This window comes from Terrapene carolina, unplaced genomic scaffold, assembly GCF_002925995.2.
Source record: "Terrapene carolina triunguis isolate 2854851 unplaced genomic scaffold, T_m_triunguis-2.0 Scaffold740, whole genome shotgun sequence".
NCBI classification, from domain to species: Eukaryota; Metazoa; Chordata; order Testudines; family Emydidae; genus Terrapene; species Terrapene triunguis.
The window spans coordinates 2,488,080-2,504,234 of record NW_020665091.1 but is presented as its reverse complement, the minus strand read 5'-3'; the positions used below and the strand labels follow the sequence as shown (position 1 = coordinate 2,504,234).

At 49.0% G+C, this 16,155-nt stretch overlaps 1 protein-coding gene across 1 annotated transcript in view; it reads right to left on the bottom strand.

The window, feature by feature from the left end:
* EPHA1 (EPH receptor A1) overlaps nucleotides 1–15,071 on the bottom strand; it is a 70,982-nt gene extending 55,911 nt beyond the window's left edge. The window contains exons 1-2 of the mRNA XM_026660227.1: nucleotides 14,826–15,071; nucleotides 8,576–8,643 (exon numbers count right to left, since the gene is read on the bottom strand). Of these exons, the coding sequence (XP_026516012.1) occupies nucleotides 8,576–8,643; nucleotides 14,826–14,922 (165 nt within the window). The 5' untranslated portion in view covers nucleotides 14,923–15,071. The remainder of the gene's footprint in view (nucleotides 1–8,575; nucleotides 8,644–14,825) is intronic.
* Nucleotides 15,072–16,155: the final 1,084 nt, after the last annotated feature.

Genomic DNA, 16,155 nt, shown 5'->3' with positions numbered 1-16,155 from the left:
TCGATGACCAGAACCACTAGTATCTCTTCCGGACACCGGGACTCTGTTTGCAACCACTTTCGTGCGAGATGGATGAGGTCATACAATTGGGACCGCAGGGTTTTGTCTTCCTGGTACCTCCAACCGTGATACTGCTGGGCCTGCACTGCTGTCGTTACCCCAGATCTGGCCAGGATCTCTGCTTTCAGCTGGGGGTAGTCTGCCGCAGCCTCTTCAGGCAGATCATGGTAGGCCTTCTGGGCCTCCCCACACAGAAATGGGGCAAGGATGCCAGACCACTGATCTCGAGGCCAGGCCTCCCGTAGGGCTGTCCTCTCAAAGGCCAGAAGGTATGCCTCTACATCATCCTCCCGTGTCATTTTCTGCAGCCAATGGCTGGTCCGTATGAGCCGCGTCCCATCATGGCCGCAATTCAGCTCTGTAAGGGACTTTACCTGGTTTACCAGTTCCCATAACATAGCTCGGTCTTGAGCAGCCTGGTCCATCAGCAGGTGATTAGTCTCTTGCTGCAGCCGCACTGCCTCCTGTTGGGCGGCTGCCTGGACAGGGGTAGCCTCCTGCTGGGTCGCCGTAGCTTGTACCAGTGCCCGCACTACGTCATCCATTGTGGTGAAAAAAAATAAACCCTCTCCCTTTTTGTGGTTGTTGTTCTTTTGTTTTTTGGGTTTTTTTTAAATCACCCTCCTTCTTCCACCACGCTGTGCACCCCAAGATCCCGCTCCTGACACCAGTATGACAAAGTTCCTCCTCTATCTTGGTGGGTCCTGCGCTTATCGGCGGATTTTCTTTCCTCAGAGATTCACCATGTGGGTTGGGGAACAGCCCAGAGACCTTCCCCTCTGGAAGAACCCACAGTCCAGGTCAATTGGGAGGTTTGGGGGGAACCTGGGCCCGCCCTCTACTCTGGGTTCCAGCCCAGGGCCCTGTGGACTGCAGCTGTCGATAGTGCCTCCTTTAACAGCTGCATGACAGCTACAACTCCCTGGGCTACTTCCCCATGGCCTCCTCCAAACACCTTCCTTATTCTCACCACAGGACCTTCCTCCTGGTGTCTGATAACGCTTGTGCTCCTCAGTCCTCCAGAAGCACACCCTCTCACTCTCAGCTCCTTGCGCCTCTTGCTCCCAGCCCCTCACACTCGCACCACAAACTGAAGTGAGCTCCTTTTTAAAACCCTGATTAGCCTGCCTTAATTGCTTCTAGCAGCTTCTTCTTAATTGGCTCCAGGTGTCCTAAACAAGCAGGGAGAACTGGAAGTCCTGGCACAGTCAGGGAACTATGATGCGATTAGAATAACAGAGACTTGGTGGGATAACTCACATGACTGGAGTACTATCATGGATGGATATAACTGTTCAGGAAGGACAGGCAGGGCAGAAAAGGTGGGGGAGTTGCGTTATATGTAAGAGAGGAGTATGACTGCTCAGAGCTCCGGTATGAAACTGCAGAAAAACCTGAGTGTCTCTGGATAAAGTTGAGAAGTGTGAGCAACAAGGGTGATGTCGTGGTCGGAGTCTGCTATAGACCACCACACCAGGGGGATGAGGTGGACGAGGCTTTCTTCTGGCAACTAGCAGAAGTTGCTAGATCGCAGGCCCTGGTTCTCATGGGAGACTTTAATCACCCTGATATCTGCTGGGAGAGCAATACAGCGGTGCACAGACAATCCAGGAAGTTTTTGGAAAGTGAAGGGGACAATTTCCTGGTGCAAGTGCTGGAGGAACCAACTAGGGGCAGAGCTTTTCTTGACCTGCTGCTCACAAACAGGGAAGAATTAGTAGGGGAAGTAAAAGTGGATGGGAACCTGGGAGGCAGTGACCATGAGATGGTCGAGTTCAGGATCCTGACACAAGGAAGAAAGGAGAGCAGCAGAATACGGACCCTGGACTTCAGAAAAGCAGACTTTGACTCCCTCAGGGAACAGATGGGCAGGATCCCCTGGGAGAATAACATGAAGGGCAAAGGGGTCCAGGAGAGCTAGCTGTATTTTAAAGAATCCTTATTGCGGTTGCAGGAACAAACCATCCCGATGTGTAGAAAGAATAGTAAATATGGCAGGCGACCAGCTTGGCTAAACAGTGAAATCCTTGCTGATCTTAAACACAGAAAAGAAGCTTACAAGAAGTGGAAGATTGGACAAATGACCAGGGAGGAGTATAAAAATATTGCTCAGGTATGCAGGAGTGAAATCAGGAAGGCCAAATCACATTTGGAGTTGCAGCTAGCAAGAGATGTTAAGAGTAACAAGAAGGGTTTCTTCAGGTATGTTAGCAACAACAAGAAAGTCAAGGAAAGTGTGGGCCCCTTACTGAATGAGGGAGGCAACCTAGTGACCGAGGATGTGGAAAAAGCTAATGTACTCAATGATTTTTTTGCCTCTGTCTTCACAAACAAAGTCAGCTCCGAGACTGCTGCACTGGGCAGCACAATATGGGGAGAAGGTGACCAGCCCTCTGTGGAGAAAGAAGTGGTTCGGGACTATTTGGAAAAACTGGACGTGCACAAGTCCATGGGGCCGGATGCGCTGCATCCGAGGGTGCTAAAGGAGTTGGCGGATGAGATTGCAGAGCCATTAACCATTATTTTTGAAAACTCATGGCGATTGGGGGAGGTCCCGGATGACTGGAAAAAGGCTAATGTAGTGTCCATCTTTAAAAAAGGGAAGAAGGAGGATCCAGGGAACTACAGGCCAGTCAGCCTCACCTCAGTTCCTGGAAAAATCTTGGAGCAGGTCCTCAAGGAATCAATTATGAAACACTTAGAGGAGAGGAAAGTGATCAGGAACAGTCAGCATGGATTCACCAAGGGGAAGTCGTGCCTGACTAACCTAATTGCCTTCTATGATGAGATAACTGGCTCTGTGGATGAGGGGAAAGCAGTGGATGTGTTATTCCTTGACTTTAGCAAAGCTTTTGATACGGTCTCCCACAGTATTCTTGCTGCCAAGTTAAAGAAGTATGGGCTGGATGAATGGACTATAAGGTGGATAGAAAGCTGGCTAGATCGTCGGGCTCAACGGGTAGTGATCAATGGCTCCGTGTCTAGTTGGCAGCCAGTTTCAAGCGGAGTGCCCCAAGGGTCGGTCCTGGGGCCGGTTTTGTTTAATATCTTTATTGATCTGGAGGATGGTGTGGACTGCACTCTCAGCAAGTTTGCCGATGACACTAAACTAGGAGGCGTGGTAGATACACTAGAGGGTAGGGATCGGATACAGAGGGACCTAGACAAATTAGAGGATTGGGCCAAAAGAAACCTGATGAGGTTCAACAAGGACAAGTGCAGAGTCCTGCACTTAGGACGGAAGAATCCCATGCACAGCTACAGACTAGGGAACGAATGGCTAGGTAGCAGTTCTGCAGAAAAGGACCTAGGGGTCACAGTGGACGAGAAGCTGGATATGAGTCAACAGTGTGCTCTTGTTGCCAAGAAGGCTAACGGCATTTTGGGCTGTATAAGTAGGGGCATTGCCAGCAGATGGAGGGACGTGATCGTTCCCCTTTATTCGACATTGGTGAGGCCTCATCTGGAGTACTGTGTCCAGTTTTGGGCCACACACTACAAGAAGGATGTGGATAAATTGGAAAGAGTCCAGCGGAGGGCAACAAAAATGATTAGGGGTCTGGAGCGCGTGACTTATGAGGAGAGGCTGAGGGAACTGGGATTGTTTAGTCTCCAGAAGAGAAGAATGAGGGGGGATTTGATAGCAGCCTTCAACTACCTGAAGGGGGGTTCCAAAGAGGATGGAACTCGGCTGTTCTCAATGGTGGCAGATGACAGAACAAGGAGCAATGGTCTCAAGTTGCAGTGGGGGAGGTCTAGGTTGGATATTAGGAAACACTATTTCACTAGGAGGGTGGTGAACCACTGGAATGCGTTACCTAGGGTGGTGGTGGAGTCTCCTTCCTTGGAGGTTTTTAAGGCCCGGCTTGACAAAGCCCTGGCTGGGATGATTTAGTTGGGAATTGGTCCTGCTTTGAGCAGGGGGTTGGACTAGATGACCTCCTGAGGTCCCTTCCAACCCTGATATTCTATGATTCTATGATTAGCCTGCCTGCCTTAACTGGTTCTAGCAGGTTCCTGATTACTCTAGTGCAGCCCCTGCTCTGGTCACTCAGGGAACAGAAAACTGCTCATCCAGTGACCAGTATATTTGCCCTCTACCAGACTCCTGTACCCCACTGGTCTGGGTCTGTCACAGCTGTTAGTTTTGAGTCTTTGGCTAGTTGCTCTTCGGATTCTTTTTTGGCCTGACGAATTATACTTTTACACTTGACTTGCCAAAGTTTATGCGCCATTCTATTTTCCTCAATAGGATTTAACTTCTAATTTTTAAAGGATGCCTTTGCCCATTGTTTTTGTACTTGTGGCAACTTTTCATCTATTCACATTACAGTTACTGAGAAATAACAGCACAATGATTAAGCAAATCCCTGCAATCTTGGAGGTTGAAAACCAATACGGGTCAGAGATCAGGGAGTTCCATAAATGAAAAGTAATCAAACATTCCTGGAGCAGTAACCATAGAGTACCCTGTCTCAGCAAGTCTGAGCTCAATGCCCTTTCAAAATAGTCTCTCACCTCTCCTATCTCACTAGGCCTCTATTAGTAACTCCAGTACAACCATGGAAGACTTTTGAATGCACATTGCAATTAAGTCACTATCACTCTCTGCTGTACTGTACAGGGCATTTTGCAAGCAGGCAGGCTAAAAAGACAGTTTGTGTTTCTTGACTGTTCTGTAAAAGTCTCCATAAAACCCATCTGGCAACCTGGATCTCTCAGTGCTCTAAGAATATTTGCTGCCCAATATGTACAGATGAACCTAGTATTGCCAACCCCATCTGTTCAAGAGTCATGAGTCAGGCCCCATATATAATGAGATTTCAAAATATACAGGCTCTTCTCTTTGCCCTTGATTTCTGAGCCTTTGGGGTACAAGCTGGTCACATTCGCCAGCATTTCTCTGCAACCACAAGGGCTAGAAACTTTTTTAAAATGGAAGGTGAGATATTCATGCAATCTCTTGGTGCAAGCAGCTGGGGCTTTGGGAACCCCCCCCCACATCAAACATTGTGACACCTGGCAAAACCTACTCAGAAAATTACTTTGCCACTAACAGACAGAGTTTGTTCTCTCTACCCCACTCCATCTCCCAAATCCCCTTACTCAAAACTGGCACTCCTCACTCCCTGCTGCCTGATCCTAGGCTTTTCTTTCAACCGTTGGGGCTGCATACCTCCTCTTCAGTGTCCAAGAGTCCAAAGTGGGGTTTATATTGCTACCAATCTACTGGAGTGGAACATTTGGATTCAGTACTCCCCATTAGCCAACTGGGAATACTATATTAGTCAAAGCCACATGGTGGTGGCAAGGCAGGGGGAAAGACTGAGAAGTGTTACTGGCATAACTATTTTGGTTAAACAAAACAGTAATACTGGTAAAAGCCCTAGTGTGGATGCAGTTCTGCTAGCTTATTCTGCTTCTTAAACTGGCATAAGTTATACTGATACAAGCACATTTATACTGATATAACTGTGATCACACTGATGAGGAGGGGAGGGGGGAATTGCATAGGAATTGTCATCCCCTGTAATTGTATTCCCAGCTCCCGAGAAACATAGAGAAGGGACATTATTTTAGTTGCTGCTCTTTGGATAGGCATTACCAAAGCCGACTATGCAGGCTTATCCTATGCAGATGAAGATATTATCTTGGTGCCAACTAGTGACACCCTTCCTGTGGTAATGGCATGTGGCTATGTAGCACTTAATTTTATGCATAGTACATCTTTAACTTTCTGGTAGTCTGCTGAAGGCACCTGCTATTTTGTGTTCAGTTCAGACATTACGGAGAAGACAAAAAAACATGCCGTCTTTTCATAGAGTCTTTATTTTTGTTCTATTATTTATTTATTTTTGATCTAAAACAAAAGTCATTTTACAGAGAGTACATGATTGCTTTGTTTGTACATAACAGATAAGAACAGAAGAAAACCAAGCACTCTGTGAGATGTGTAAATGCCAGGTCAGAGTTTGTAGTGCTGGCAACTAGAAAAGTCATATTCTGATTTGTAATAATAATAGATCTAAAAGCACTTTAAAAATGAGGCCAGTAGCCTTATTCCCATTTTACAGATAGGGAAACTGAGGCACAGAAAGAAGTGACTTGCCCAAGGTCATTCAGCAGGCCAGTAGCACAGGCAGAACTACAACCCTGGTCTCTGAATTCCAGTCTAAGGCTCTATCCACTAGACCAGTGATCACCAACCGCTCAATCATGATTGACTGGTTGATCCTAGAGGATCTCCCAGTCGATCGTGATCTCCAGTGGTGCAGCGTGGCTGCCGCTAAGGCCTATCCTGGCCCCACGCCGCTCTTGGAAGCAGCCAGCATGGCCCTGCAGCCAGGGGTCTCCCTCTGCACGCTGCTCCTGTCTACAAGCACCGCCACCGCAGCTCCCATTGGTGCTTGCAGAGAGGGGCAGCTCATGGAGCCATGTGCCCTCCGTCCCTCCCCCAGGGACCGCAGATGTGCGTTGGCCCCTTCCGGGAGTGGTGTGCGGCCGGCATAGGCAGGTACCCTACCTTAGCCTCACTGCGCCCGCCGCCAACTGGGAGCTGCCAGAGGTAAATGCTGCCTGGCAGGAGCCCCCAGCCCTGAGCCCTCTCCAAGAGCCAGCACCCCAAGCCCCACCTTGAGCCCTGTCCCACAGCCAGCACCCCAAGCCCCACCTTGAGCCCTGTCCCACAGCCAGCATCCCAAGCCCCCTCCTGCACCCCAACCCCGAACCCTGAGCCTCCTCCCGGAGCCAGCACCCCATACCACATTCTGCACCCCAAACCCCCTCCTGCACCCCAAGCCTCAGCCCTGACCCCCCTCCCAGAGCCAGCACCTTCTACCCCCTCCTGCACCCCAACCCTCTGTCCCAGCCTGGAGCCCCCTCCTGCACCCAAACTCCCTACTAGAGCTTGCACCCCTCACCCCCTCCTGTACCCCAACGCCATGCCCCAGGCTCAGCCCAGAGCCCCCTCCCACACTGTGAACCCCTCAGCCCCAGCCCAGAGCCTGCACCCCCTCCCAAACCCCAACCCCATACCCCAGCCCGGTGAAAGTGAGTGAGGGTGGGGGAGAGTGAGCAACGGGGTGTGTGTGTGTGGAGTGAGTGGGGCGGAGCTTTGGGTAACGGGTGGGGCCTCAGGGAAGGGGTGGGGGTAGATCCTAGTTGCCCTTAGATTCAAAAAGTGATCTTGGGCATAAAAAGGTTGGAGACCACTGCACTAGACCATACTGCATCTCCCTGGTGCAGTCTCTCAATTGACTGTTCACAGTCAATTAATGATCCAATATATTCAGTTTACAACCAGTAAGGCCCTGAGAGGGAGTGAACAGAGAGTCTCACTTATTTTCAAATTGTTCGAGATTCTTCAAAATCATTAAGAATGGAATTAGTTCTGTCATGGGTATTTCAATGGGGGTGGGAAGCACACACTGTACTTGCAACAAGGGACAGAGGAACTCAGGTGACAAGATAAGACATCAGTTTTATTCTTCCTCCTCCTGTATTTAGATTCAACATATGAATCCATTTGAAAGATTTCTTATTTAAATAACAACTGCCAATAATCACTAAAAAGTAACAACATTATTATATTTCCTTAGTAATGGGATCCATGGCACGGGACTAACAGGGGGGCTGCAGGGCAGGACTGAGGGGCATTGGCAGAGCTGTGAGGGGAGCCCAGCACTGGAATAGCAGGGGGCTGCAGGGCAGGACTGAGGGGCATTGGCAGAGCTGTGTGGGGAGGCCAGGACTGAAATACAATGGGGAGCTGCAGGGCAGGACTAAGGCTAAGACTAAGGCCACATTTGCGGCACTTGCAGCGGCATTGGGAACGGTGCATTATGGGCAGCTATCCCAGCATGCAAGTGGCTGTAAAGTGCTTTTCAAATGGGGGGTGGGGATGGGGTGGAGTGTGACAGGGAGTGCGTTGTGTGTATGAGGGGGCAGAGAGAGTGGGTTTTTGGGGGGCTGAGACCATGTCAGCATGCTGTCTTGTAAGTTCACACAGCAGCAGACCCCCTCTGTCCCCCGCCTCTCTCTCACACACTGCATTCCACACTAATGGTTGCTTTGTCTCGGAGCAGATAAGCAGCCGACTGTCAGAAAGGGAGCTTTCAAAGGGCATATCCGCATTCCTGCAGTGATTCAAAACAATGACAAGAGTGGCCACTTGACTTAAGGGGATTATGGGGTGTTTCTGGAGGCCGATCAAAGTGCAGTAATGCAACACCCCATTCACACTGGCGCTGCAGCGCTCCAGTGAGGGCGCATCAAACGTTATTCCTCTCGCCGAGGTGGAGTATCAGGAGCGCTCTAGCTGTGGAGTCAGAGCGCTCTATGTGCCTTGCCAGTGTGGACGGGTAGTGAGCTAGGGTGCCCGTGGCTGCTTTAATGCGTTCTAACTCGCAAGTGTAGCCAAGCCCTAAGAGTCCCTTTTTGGAATTGATCCTTGATTTCTCTCCATGGCAGACAATACTCCAGAGTTCTGCCCTTCCTTCCCCAGCATAGTACTCACCCCTGTTTCTGGAGGATCCGGAAGCCAGCCCAGTTCACTCTGTGCAGTGCTTGTGTCCAGGAGATTCACTGCAAGCCAGAAGGAAAGGATGAGAAACCCAACTCCCACGGTTTATGGAACAGGCATAGAGAGCCTTCCCATTCTGTCACCGCTTCTTAGGTCACTACTGCTTTTGACTTTCCCCAGTCTATTCAATGTGACCGTATCCAGGTCATTCAGCAATGTCTGCAGTTCTGCCCCACAATTCATAGCCACATCATCTCTCCCCAATTCCTTCTTCTCCAGCCAGGAAACGAGCATGAAGAATCTTTGCCTTTGTCCCCAAAACCACTTTCCCCTCAACCCACGCAAAAGCACAGCTAGAGGGAGGATAGCAATAGATCTCAGTAACACTGCAGCTACCCAATATTCTTTCCAATCCACAAACCCAGGCAGCAAAAATCAAGAGGAGCCCTTCGTGAAGCCTAGCAGAGTAGGTTTCCTCTCAGTGTTTCCCCACTCCCTTAAATGTGTACAGGATGCTGGGATGAATTAAAATGGGAATTCAATGCCCCAAAACTGGCCTGGTAATGGAATCCTCTCCAAGAATCTCCCTTCAGAACAGGAGAAGCAAAGACACTGGACAGAGGGCTGAAAAGAGATAAGTGCTGAAGTGACTGAACAAATTACCACCACAAAAGATCAATTAGTGTTGCCTCAGGGAACTAACCAGGGCTGGGGAAGGAGAGGAAGGAGGGTCATGGGACGGTACAGTGTAAAGAGACCCCATGAAGAGTGTAACCTCCACTGCATCAGTCACAGCAACCAAGAGCCTTTAGCAGCTAGTTTATGGATGTATCATCTCCCCTACATATGGAGCCATCCAACTGTTATTTTGTTTTTGTATTTAAGTTTCTAGGAGTCTTCCTGTCTGCAGGGGAAGCTGTCATTTTGCATTCAGCCCAGATGTAGCTGGTTGCAAAGAGAGACAAACACCATTCTCTCTCCCCCTCCCTCTCCTGCAGTCTTTACTTTGGTTTTCTTTTCCCTACTGAAATCATAGAGCTTTCTTTGTTTATGGCAAACTATAACAGTGAAAACTTTATCAGTGCTTTGAAGCTGCAAAGGGCTGTACTAACATTAACTAATTAATTTCCAGGACAGATACAGGACAGTATCAGCCCTAATTTGAGTCTCCAGGGGGAGTGTTTCTGTCAGCTGTGTTTTAGTATCGACTGTCCACAACCACCCAGTTTCTCTCCTCTCCCTCTGTATTTCTATGGGGAGATGCTTTAACTCAAAAGATCTCCTCCATGTTCAGGGATGGGAATAAGAAAGAAATGTACAAGCTTTATCTCAGCATTCACTTTCCCCCATATCCCAATATCTCCCTCACTAACCTTCCATCTCCCATCCCTCATACCCACGGTGCTCAACTCATCTTCTCTCCTTTGACTTTTGCATCCTATGACCTCCACCTTGCATCCGTTTCCCCTCCAAATGCACTGCCTCAACTGCTTCATGCAGTAGTTAACTCAGCAAGTGTGCAAGGTCTGCAGAATGCAGTATTGCCACTTCTCATGGTTTTCTCATGAGTCTCAAGCTGTTTGGTGTTTTTCTTAGTGTCTTGACTCCTAGAAAGCATGTGATTAGGTGAGAATCCTGCTTTCAGTTTAGTTTCCATCCCTCATGGTTGCTGTGAAAAAAATGAAAATGTGATCTGAGTGCAGGGGCGGCTCCAGGCACCAGCGCAGCAAGCGCGTGCCTGGGGCGGCAAGCCGCGGGTGCGGGGGGGGGAGGGGGCGCGGCCTGCCAGTCACTGTGAAGGCGGCAGTCAGGCACCCTTCGGCAGTGTGCCTGCGGGAGGTCCACCGGTCCCGCGGTTTCGGTGGCAATTCGGCAGTGGGTACGCCGAAGCCGCGTGACCAGCAGATCACCCGCAGAAATGCCGCCAAATCCGCGTGACCGCGGACCGCCCACAGGCATGCCACCTAAGGCCGCCTGACTGCCGTGCTTGGGGCGGCAAAAAACATAGAGCTGCCCCTATCTGAGTGCACCCTAAAGTCTTGGGATCTAGAAGCCAGTCTCATGATTTTTTGACGCTTGGCTCATGATTGTTGAATGCTTTTATAGTTGGCAAACCTGAGGCCAGGCCTACACTATAAAGCTTTGCTGGCTATGTTGGCCAAGGTATGAAGAGGAGTGTTCCCTGATCAATAGAGCTGTGCTGACAAAAGCCCCTAGTGTAGATACAGTTATACCAGCAGAACTGCACTCTTCCATGGATTGCTTGTTTTTTAGGCTTGGAAGGATTAGATTTTTATTGGTCAATGTTAGTAACAATTCACACAAACTGATGAAAAAATATTTCCATTGATAATCAAAATGTTCAGTTAGGCAAAGTAAAAAAATGCTGCTTGAGAACTTCCTCGAGTTTGATTTAAGGATATTTACTTTTTATATTTTGCTATGTGATGTTGACAATTTGTGTTTTAGCAATTATAAAGCTTTAACTTTTTGCATCTCAACATCTATTGTCATTAAATAATTATTGTCTGACCCCCCCCCATAATTTTCTACTACTGTGAAAATTTAAATTGATAAGCATTGAAAAACTGCTTAAAAATAAACATTGCTATTATCCATCTAAATGATCAAAAAATAAAACCTGAATCCCACTAAATCTACTGCTTTGTCTTGGGGTGTGGGTTGTGTCCAGGAATAAACTATACCAGCAAAGAGTAGGTTTGCTGGTATAAGCTGCATCCTCACTATTCCAGGTCAGCTATACCAGCAAAGTGCTCCTAGTATAAACCTGGCCTGAGAATTACACTTTTGCAGCACAGAGAAAAATCCCTGAAGATGCCCTGTCGATTTCCACTAGCTTCACTCTGAGGGCCATATCCAATTGGACTGGGAAAGAACTGGGGGTGATAAAGTGCCATTTAAAGAGCCAGAATCTCTCTTTTGCTGCCCCTGACTAGATCAGTGTTGCCTGTCAGTTACAGAACAAGGATAGAACAAGGAGCCATGGTCTCAAGTTGCAGTGGGGGAGGTCTAGGTTGGATATTAGGAAAAACTTTTTTGCTAGGAGGGTGGTGAAGCACTGGAATGGGTTACCTAGAGAGGTGGTGGAATCTGCATCCTTAGAGGTTTCTAAGGCCTGGCTTGACAAAGCCCTGGCTGGGATGATTTAGTTGGGGTTGGTCCTGCTTTGAGCAGGGGGTTGGACTAGATGACCTTCTGAGGTCTCTTCCAACCCTAATCTTCTGTGATTCTATGATTCTACAGCCAGCAGAGTGTAAAGTGCAAGAGAGAGCGTGTAAGAGACGTGTGGAATGAGGAAGCAGGGCATGGCCCAGAATCAGAGATAGGGCCATGAATCTTTGTACCCCTCCCTTCTTCTTCCCCTCTCCACTCTATTCCCTCTGGGACTTTTGAGGAGATAACACTTCCACAGTACTGGTAGTCCCAAATCCTATCTGCACGAGGTGCTCCTCACTCCAGTCACTTCCTAGAGGACACAATATCTACCCCACACAAGTAAGGGGCAGGATAAAGTAAGGGGGAAGAGACAGTTTTTATAAGGGTAAGGAGAGGAGAAAAATACTGTAGTGAGCAAGAGAGATTTAAGAGCTTTCTAGGCAAGGACAGGACCCAGCTGTGCAGAAGCTCATGCTGCCTTGGAGTGCCATCTGGTAGTACAGGATAGTTGCTGTGAGTTGTGGTGGGAACACATACATGCACTGCCTGCCCCCATGGACAGTGCACCAGCAAGGCAGGTCTCCACCCACAAGGCTCACAATTTGGATGCTGCATGGAAGTGGAGGGAAGGTAGCGCTGAGCCACTGACCTGCAAAGTTAATATATTAGGGGACAGAGGGCACACTGGTGGGGCAGAGAGCTTGGCTGCCCATCCCCTAACATGTGGAAGTCTCACTGTTATACGGCATATAGTGAGGGAGAGAATCTCTCCAAAAGAAATAAAGGCCCCATCCACACTGGGGCCCAAACAGAGTCATTGGATATGACCAGTGGGGATGAGTCCTGTTAGGGTATGTCTACCCTTTGGGCTGGGGGCACAATCCCCAGCGCAAGGAGACATACCTGCACTGGCTCTGATTGAACTAGTGTGCTAAAAAAAAAAAAAAAAAAAAAAATATGTAGCTGCCGTGGCTGGCATCAGGGGCTAGCTGACCCAAGTACCTATCCAGTAGAGACTCTGGGCATATACTGTAGCCGCAGTGGAGAGAGCAGCTAGCTGCCCTGAGTCCATGCCAGCTGCCTTGGACGGATACATACTTGGGGAGGCTAGCCCCTCCTGCTGCTGTGGCCTCATTCTATTTTTAGAGCTCTAGTTTGATCAGAAGCAGCATGGGTATGTCTCCTCAAGCTGCAAATTACATCCCCAGCTCAAAGCATCTCAGGGCATGTCTACACATGCTCTAGGATCTGGACTTGAGGAAGGGATCACAGCCACAACCAAAACAAAACAGTCTGAGGCAGGTGAACTGTTAGTGAAGGGGGCATGGCAGATGTATTTGAACAAGTTATCCAGTCCCCAAAATGTTATCACCAACTATTCTTCCAACAGACAAGTCAGTTCCTGGAGTTCACTTGGAGCCCAACTTAGGTTCTAATCCAATCTGGCCCTCTCGGCGACAGATACAGCCAAACCTGTCTAGAAACTTATTTATCCGGAACCCTATTTAAAGTGTGTCTGAGAACCACATCCAGTATAAAGCCCAGAGCAGGGCCAGAGAGAGGCCCATACCCTAATCCGCACAGAGGTGGACGGCTCTTCTAGTTGAGTGCTAGGGGAAGAGCAACTCCAGTAGGAGAGGAGAACACTGAAGCCCCTCATACAAATATGCAGAGAAAGGTGACAGAGACAGGTAGTGTAAAGGAGGGTCAGACAGTTCCACAAGTTCACTTTAACCTCACAGAAAGGTAGAGAATCATTCCCCCCACACCCTGTTCTACGCAGGTTCTGAATCCCTCACAAGCACCACACTGTCTAGGGGTATGTCTACACTACAGGATTAATCCGAATTTAGATAATTCGAATTTGGGAAACAGGTTGTATAAATTCGATTGTGCGCGGCCACACTAAGCACCTTAATTCGGTTTTTAACCACAGTAATTCGGTGGTGTGCGGCCACACTACCCCATTAACTTAAACACAGTAATTCGGTGGTGTGCGGCCACACTAACCCTAATTCGAATTAACAAAATCGATTTAGGCGCTACTCCGCTCGTCGAGGTGGAGTACAGAAATCGATTTTAAGTGCCCTTTAATTCGAATTAACTGGCTCTGTAGTGTGGACAGGTGAAGGGTTAATTCAGATTAACGCAGCTAAATCCGAATTAAAGTCCTAGTGTAGACCAGGCCTAGGAGTATCTATCACTACATCTAGCAAAAGGGGCTAAGTGGGAGAGGAGGGAGAGGAGCTAAGCAGGAAAGGGAAGTGGATCAGAGGCAGGCCAAGAGGTGGAAAGGAAAGAGAAATGGGAGGGGGGAAAACAGGGATCAAGGGGAAGGCACAGGGCAGGGTAGATAAGTTGTGCAGAGTAGATGAACCCGCGTACAGGTTCCTCGCCCTGCCACGAGGAAGTGGAAGGGGAGACCAGTACTGATGGGTTTTCTAATGCAGAAATCTCCACAAGAGCTACAAATCAAACAAAAACTGTTATTGCTGAAAGTGTTAACTCCCCCAGTCCCCAGAGAGATTCCTCAGGGAGAGGGGGAGGGGATTTATTCATTTGGTGTGTGTTTGAACTTGTAACCCCAGAGCTTGTGTTAAATGCAAAAGGAGAAAAATCCCTTCTGGACCTACAAATGCTTTAAGATGTTGTGCTTAAAACTGACTGGGGGGAGGGAAGGTGCAGTTCCCTGAAGTTGCAGCAACATGACTGCTTCCCCACGCACCTGGAGTGTGATAATTGTTTACAGAGTCACAAAGAAAAGTAAGGAGTCAGACGTTAGTTTCCTGAGCAAACCCCACCTGTCAGTCTCCCCACACCCCTCCACATACACAATTCCCTATCTTAATTTTACAACTCCCTCCCTCCCTATTCCGGTCCCCCTTTGAGGAAGGCCAGTCCCAGCCCCCTACAGAGGAGGCTCTCCTTCCCACCCCCCACCTCCCCAGGTCTCCCAAGGAACCTTCCGTTCCCACCCCTCTCTCAGCCAAGCTGTAGGGGTTCCTGTTGCTGGAGGCAGAGCCCTGCCCAGCTCCCGGGGGATGGGGAGGCCAGGCACTATCCTTACCTTCTTTCCCAGGTATCTCAGGAGGCAGGAAAGCACAAAGCAGGAGAAAGAGCCCAGTGGAGAGACTTGTCCTGCTGCCAGGGGATCTCAGCTCCATAGTCCCCGGGGAGGAAGCCCTGCTCCCAGCCCCTTGCACCCTGGGTCTCTGCTTCCTTGGCTCAGGCCCTAGACACTTGGCACTTGCTCCCTGTGCGTGAACTGCTCCTGGAGCCTCCTGACGGGAACGCACACATTGCAAAATCTGCCTGCCTGCCTGCCTGGCCCGGAGTTATGATGAAAGACCAAAGCGAGGGGTGGAGAAGCCAGTTCTCTCCCTACCCACTTGCTGCTTTACCTGCTCTTTAAAGGGGCTGGTTACAGACTTCACATCTGGCAGGCAAATAAATCCACCTTAAAGGCAGCCAGCCACCTATTCCCGGGATCGTTCCTCCACCCGACCTTTGCTCCAATGCTGTGCATGGCTCCTGGATGCCACCTTCTGGGCTAGTGTTGCCACAGTCCCCATCCGGGGTTAAAGCAATGCGTCCTGCAACCTGAAAGTTGTTCCAGCTGCTTCTTGGTGTGACCTCTGTGAAAGGGCCTTAGCTGGTCAGTGTACTCCATTCCTTGACAGAGCACTAGGTAGAAAAGACTTTTGTTTGGTTTTAGTGTGTCCTATAGGAGATACTGGGACTGGAACATCTAAATGAGGAGATAAATCACAGAGGATGACATTGAAACCTTTTGAGTGCCTGGACTGTTTCTAAACACACAAATCACTAATATCATGCAAAACTTTCCTGCACTGTTCATAGGTAATCCGCTAGTCAATAAAAACAACAAGAAGTCCGGCACCTTAAAGACTAACAGATTTATTTGGGCATAAGCTTTTGTGGGTAAACCCCCCCGCTTCTTTAGATGCAACAAGTCAGTGTCTCTTAGTCAGTGTCTTACCATCTTCCCTTATGGCTGAGCCACAGAGAATGTAGCTGTTACAGCTGAAATTACTGAGCCCGATTATTAGCTCTAGCTAGGGTGACCAGACAGCAAATGTGAAAAATTGGGACGGGGGTGGGGAGTAATAGGAGCCTATATAAGAAAAAGACCAAAAATCAGGACTGTTCCTATAAAATTGGGACATCTGGTCACCCTAGCTCTAGCTGTCGATACACATGCTTTTATCTTTGCAAGTCCCAGTTTCAGGCCCTGGCATTGGCCAAGACAGCAACTGTCGTACATGGATGGAATCTGGTACCGGCAAAAGCAGCAGATGGGGCTGGTTTCTCAGTAAGAAAGGCCAAAAAGCAGGAGGGAATAGCAACAATCTTGGCAGATAGGCTGAATGAAGCGG